The sequence below is a fragment of the Trachymyrmex cornetzi genome, unplaced genomic scaffold (assembly GCF_001594075.2).
Source record: "Trachymyrmex cornetzi isolate Tcor2-1 unplaced genomic scaffold, Tcor1.1 scaffold983, whole genome shotgun sequence".
Lineage (NCBI taxonomy): Eukaryota > Metazoa > Arthropoda > Insecta > Hymenoptera > Formicidae > Trachymyrmex > Trachymyrmex cornetzi.
This window is the reverse complement of record NW_017300337.1, coordinates 73,246-79,378: the sequence shown is the minus strand read 5'-3', so window position 1 is coordinate 79,378 and position 6,133 is coordinate 73,246. Positions and strand designations below refer to the sequence as shown.

The 6,133-nt window shown below is 37.7% G+C and overlaps 1 protein-coding gene across 2 annotated transcripts in view; it reads left to right on the top strand.

Moving 5' to 3' along the window:
• Window positions 1–4,724, top strand: part of LOC108770024 (solute carrier family 35 member E1 homolog) — a 9,190-nt gene extending 4,466 nt beyond the window's left edge. Inside the window, exons 3-4 of one of the 2 annotated variants that reach the window (XM_018521316.1) lie at window positions 3,862–4,070; window positions 4,156–4,724. In XM_018521316.1, coding sequence (XP_018376818.1) covers window positions 3,862–4,070; window positions 4,156–4,665 — 719 coding nt within the window. In that variant the 3' untranslated portion in view covers window positions 4,666–4,724. The remainder of the gene's footprint in view (window positions 1–3,861; window positions 4,071–4,155) is intronic. The other variant, XM_018521315.1, reaches the window with a different exon arrangement.
• Window positions 4,725–6,133: the final 1,409 nt, after the last annotated feature.

Here is a 6,133-nt window from a genome sequence, read left to right as displayed (position 1 = left end):
TTCAAATATATTTTTAATATGCTATACTTTATATATTAAACATAAATTTATTCGATTCTTAACATTTCAAATATTAATATTTGTTGAAAACAGATACAAAGAATCGAATCTCCCATAAGAGAAAGAGAGATAGTCTATTATAAAATCTAGAATTTTATTAATTTTATATTATATATTTTATTAATTTACAGAAAAATGCGCTGGTCAAAAAATCTGAAAAAATTTACATAAAAGAATGCTTTGTAGATAAAGCTATGTTCCAAATTTCAAGTAATTCTTAACATATTGCATTCTCCTTACAACCTCCTTAATCGTGCCGACTAAATGTAGTCTATGAAAACAAGTATTTAATAGTTTGAATGCTGACTTTGTTTACACCGAGCTTCTGATACGCGTATTAAGGGCTGCCGCACACAAAATTCTGCAATAATACCGTAAAGATAAATTTTCACGAGCTACTCAAACCGGTCGTTTCAGCGACAAAAAGGATCACGTAGTTAAAATTGACGAATATTGAGCGTCCATTTTGATCACGTGATCCTTTTTGTCGCTGAAACAGCTGGTTTAGAGCAGCTCGTGAAAATTTACCTTAAGACGTGAACTTAATAGCGTTTTCGGGCCGATCGGGTTTGCACCAACCTGGGTTGAATTAATCTTTCCTATTGGTCGACATCACCTGCTTTACCAATAGGAGAGCACAACACGCCATTAATCCAACCCAGGTTGGTGCAAATCTGGCCGGGCCGAAAACGCTATAAGTTGTGTAAAAATGTAGTCATAGTCGAGCGCTTAAAGTAAAAAATAAAAATAGATGATATCGCTATAATAGGCCTGTTCTTTTTAGCTGGACTTTGCATCAGTTCATCTTTCTTCCTTTTCTCTTCAGGAAGAAAGCAGAAGAAGAAGAAAGATGAACTGGTGCAAAAGTTCAGCCAAAAAAGAACAGGCCTAATGAGAATCAAGGAAATCAAAGTCGTTTTGTTTTAATCTGTGACTAGCGTTACACATTAATCTCTTTTTCATTTGATCATTCACTAAGGGCACAGTACAAGTAAGAACAGTAAATTTACTCAGCCAAAAATGATGGCGACCGTTTTGCACAATTAACAACATGGCGCATCAATCAGTTTCCCGGGAGTGGTTAAATTGCACACTGTAGCAATTGCCCACTGCCAATGGGCCATCACAGCGACTTCTGCCTAGGGAGTTTTTTTTTCTAGCGCTGTGATTGGCTTGTGCGCAATTGCAAGCCTTTCCGGTTTCCCTATTCCGTAAAATCCTTTGCTCTTATAGGTGTTCATGCACAATTAACACATGGCGATTGTTTGCGTCAAATCAAAAGTGCCGACACAGAATGAAACTACTGTTCTTACCTATACTGTGCTAAGGGTGCGATCACATGAAGTGAGAAATAACCATAGACACGGTATCTCTAGAACGAGCATTGGGTGCATTCAGTACTACAACCGTTCACTGAGCGCTCAGTAAGTTCTTGCATTTAATTGACATATTCCATTAGATCTAAAAATATACACCAATTAGATATAAGAGCTCACTGAGCGCTCAGTGAGCAGTTGTAGTACTGAATGCACCCATTGTCAAAAATTTGAGGAGTGGGGGTAGTCCTCATTTTGAAAAGTACGCACTTGCTTGGTCCTAGAGACCCTCTAAACATGGTACTGTGATCCGCAATAGGATCGGAAAACCATACAGGGGATTTAAAGAAGAAAAAGAAGACCCTCTAATCAGAGTCGCGACACGATATGATTTGAGCCGACTTTTGTATGCAGGGTAGTAGTTTTAACAAAATCGATAACGGAGAGAGAAATATATTGTATCTCTGTCTAATCTTAATATCACGTTGAACATGGGACGGTATTTATAATCCGTTTTTATTTTAAAACTATATTAAATATAGTGACTACATTTACACGGTAAGCTTAATCGAGTGTAATAACATCCGTAGCTATGAAATTGACTAATTATAGCTGTTCCTCCGAAGAATGGAACAAGTGATTTTGACAAGTTCTTAACCCTTTTCATTTGTTATATTTTAATAAAATTAATTTTTGATAATACAATCGGCTATTACAGCTGGTGGTATTATGAACAGCAAAATATCCTGCGAAAGCGACTGCAGCACAGTTTGTCGTTCGTTTACGCAGTCACAGTATAAGGATATACAGTAGGGACTAGAGCCTTTACTAGAGACTGATCATTTCGGGACTTTTGCTGATTGGTGCACGTGACTTCAGCACACTAATGGCGGCGCCAATAAGGAGCGCTGTTCAGCCGAGCGCGAAAAGCAACTAATTTCTGCCTAAAAAGGTATAAGTAAAAGTAATAATGTTTTTTTATAGACTTTGACATCTTGAATATATTAATGTTATTAAAAAATTCGAGACGGATAGAGAATACCTTGAAAATTAAGCGCGAACATGGTATATTTATTTTTTTTACATGAATTTCAATATTCTTGCTTAATTTTCAAAGTGTTGCTCAAACGCTATGAACTTTTTAATATCTTTGGGTGCATTCCACTTGACGCTCGCAACGATCACGAGCATCGTTTTTCCTTGTTTGACATGTAATAAATAACAAGGATGTAATGATTCACTGTGTTATACTGTGTCTGACTATGTCCTTGCTGGAAAGCACGATAACTTCATAACCTTAAAAGAATTAAATTATTTTGTTAACACTAAAAATGTGTGAACTAATTTGCTACGTTTGTGTCAAGATGTGTTAAGCAATTGGAAAATATTCTATATAAATAACAATCTATTTTAATACCTAAATTCAGTCAATATGTATACTTACAAGCTATTTCTCCTACCTACATGTAATACACTTCTTCTGTTATAACGATCAACAAACGAAATCGACAACTGATCGAATCGATTTATCGATTTATCGCCGCCATTTGTGTGCCGAATGATCAGTCTCTAGTAAAGGGTCTCTAGTAGGGACAAGTAGCGTCGACACCTTTGATCTTTTTCAGACGAGTTTCTAGAGTCTGCCATGTCTTTGGTAATCAAATACCGTATCAATAGTATTAGGAATCACCGCCTATATTCAACAAAAAAAGGAGATAAAAAATTTTAACTTTTGAGAATCTTCCACCAAATCGGTGATCAGTCAGATACATCCACGCACAGTCACGTTGCTTCATAAAATTAATTGCTGCAATCAGTTATTCAGGAGACATGGTAGTGTCTCGTCGTTAAGCAAGCGCAGCGATGTCATGGCGCGATTGCAATTAGGCCTGCCGCACACACCTTCTGTAACAGTAACCATAAGACGTACCATAAGAATAAGCCAATCAAAGTCGAGAATTCTTTTGAACTCTTAATTCTGATTGGCTGATACGGTACGGCTTATGGTTACTGTTACGAAAGGTGTGTGCGACAGCCCTTACGGAGAAACTGTGGGTTCTCTGCTTTGATCGTGATTGATGCCACCAAAAACATGGCCGCTAATGATGCGCAAACAAATATGCGCGGCTAAATAGAAACCGGGGTCTTGTCCTTACTGTATATTTTTGTACTGTGAAGCATACTGCGAGCAGAGCAGGACCTCCGAAATAACTGCGCGCAGATGGTATATATCCCTGCGTAAACGAATGACAAACTGCACTGCAGTCGCCTTCGCAGGTAGAATAAATGAACGACATCTGCGGCAGTAACTGCATAAACGAACGCACCCATCATATTGTTCTTCCACCATGCTTTTCCCTCTTCCTTCAGTCTCCTTCTATCTGTTCTCTTCTCCATGTTTTTATCTTTTTTATCTTATTTTATTCTATTCTTTTTTAGGTTTTGTTTTTAATTACATATTAACTAAAATTTGGCTCTGTCCCAGTGAAGGCTACAATGCCTCTTTTTACGGTGGCTCTGTCAAGAATAATACTTCGGGAGCAGCAAACATGGAAGATATACTTGAGCCTTGTACCGATAGTTGGCGGCGTAGCTGTAGCGACACTAACAGAACTTAGTTTCAACATGATTGGCTTGATAAGCGCCTTAGCCTCCACTATGGCGTTTTCCTTGCAAAATATTTATTCAAAAAAGGTATAATGCAATGTAAAAAAATTATTTCTCATTTACCATAATTATATCTATTTCTGTTTTTAATCTTGTAATTTTCTATCTACAGGTGTTACATGACACAGGCGTACATCATTTGCGGCTGCTGCACATACTTGGTCGTCTAGCTCTATTTATGTTCTCACCAATTTGGATTGTGTATGATTTACACAATTTGATGTACGAACCGATGTTAAAACCGTCCGTAGAAATAAGCTATTATATATTAGGATTATTATTTCTAGATGGTATACTTAATTGGTTTCAAAATATTATTGCATTTTCCGTGCTATCTATTGTGACGCCTCTGACATATGCGGTAGCGAGTGCTAGCAAACGTATATTTGTGATAGCAGTGACATTATTCGTACTTGGCAATCCAGTTACATGGCTTAACATATTTGGTATGACTATGGCCATATTAGGAGTATTGTGTTACAATAAGGCTAAGTATGATCAAAGAATAGAGAAACAAAAGAAGACAATTCTTCCAAATTATTATGAAACAATTCAAAATGGTAATAGCAGTTCCTTCTTGGTTAATGGATTTGTCAGCAAACATCAATCATTTGCAGTCTAGTCTCAATTGATAATTTTATTTTAACAAGTTCATGTGAGTTTCTACATCAGAAAAAAGTCTAATCCTTTTTTCTGTCAGTGTAAATTAATTTTCATAAGTTATTACGCATTATTATAAATTATTATAATTATAATAGAAGAAATTTTTATTTTCTTCCATCATGATTACAATGGTCAAATATAATCTATCAAATTCAAAAAAGAAACTCGTATGATAAATTACTTCTAATATTACACACACACACACACACGCACACACATATAATATACATTAGGTGTTAAACTTAATTCCTGCCGCTCGCTGCTAGAAGATGCTGACTCCAACGCTGGCGAGTTTCGACGATGAAGTCATATGTCTTTTGTAGTTTAGACATCGCTGAAAGTGACTCAATCCTCGCATGTTAGATTTCTCGACGCCAAAAAGATTTTCCAATCGATTGAAAAAGAATCGCGATAAGCTGTTTTTCCGACATGTGCTTCTTCACTACTTCGATCTCAAGAAAACCGCAGCTGAAGCGCACCGCTTATTATCCGAAGTGTATGGTGACGAAACTCCATCGAAAAGAACATGTAGAGTTTGATTTGAACGCTTCCGAAACGGTGATTTTGATGTGAGAGACAAAGAACGTCCAGTACAGCCGAAAAAATTTGAAGATGTCGAGCTGCAAGAATTGCTTGATGAGAATCTAGCTCAAGCGCTTTTAGAGTTATCGAAACAGTTAAATGTTACTCCAATGGCCGTCTCAAAACGCTTGCATGCCATGGGAAACATCCATAAGGAAGGGAGATGTCTACCACATGAGTTGTCAGAAAGTGCCATTTCAAATCGTTTGACTATTGCGACTTCTTTGCTTGCCAGGCAAAGAAAAGAGTTTTTTGTGATGCATCGACTGGCGATGAAAAATGGATTTATTTTGATAATCCCAAGCGGAAAAAATCATGGGTGGATCCGGCCACCATCCGCTTCAACGCCGAAGAGGAATATTTACGGGCATAAGACCTTGCTGTGCGTTTGGTGGGACCAGGAAGGTGTGTTGTATTACGAACTCTTGGGTCCAAATGAAACCGTTACAGCTGATCGCTACAAACAGCAATTATACCGATTGAGTGACGAATTGATGCAAAAAAGATCATCCGTAGCCAATAATCGACGCGAAGTCATTTTGTTGCATGATAACGCTCGACCGCATGTCGTGAAAAGCGTGAAGCAGGCACTTCTAGAGCTTGAATTGGAAGTTCTCCCGTATCCAGTGTACTCTCCAAACTTGGCACCGTCAGATTACCATCTCTTCCGATCGATGCAACACGCACTTACGGACACACACTTCTCCAATCACAACGAAGTCCAAAAATGGGTGGATGAATGGATCGCCTCGAAACACACCGCGTTCTACCGTGGGATTGCCCTGTTGCCAGAGAGATGGGAAAAAGTAGTAGAAAATGGAGGAAATTACTTTGATTAAGGTATT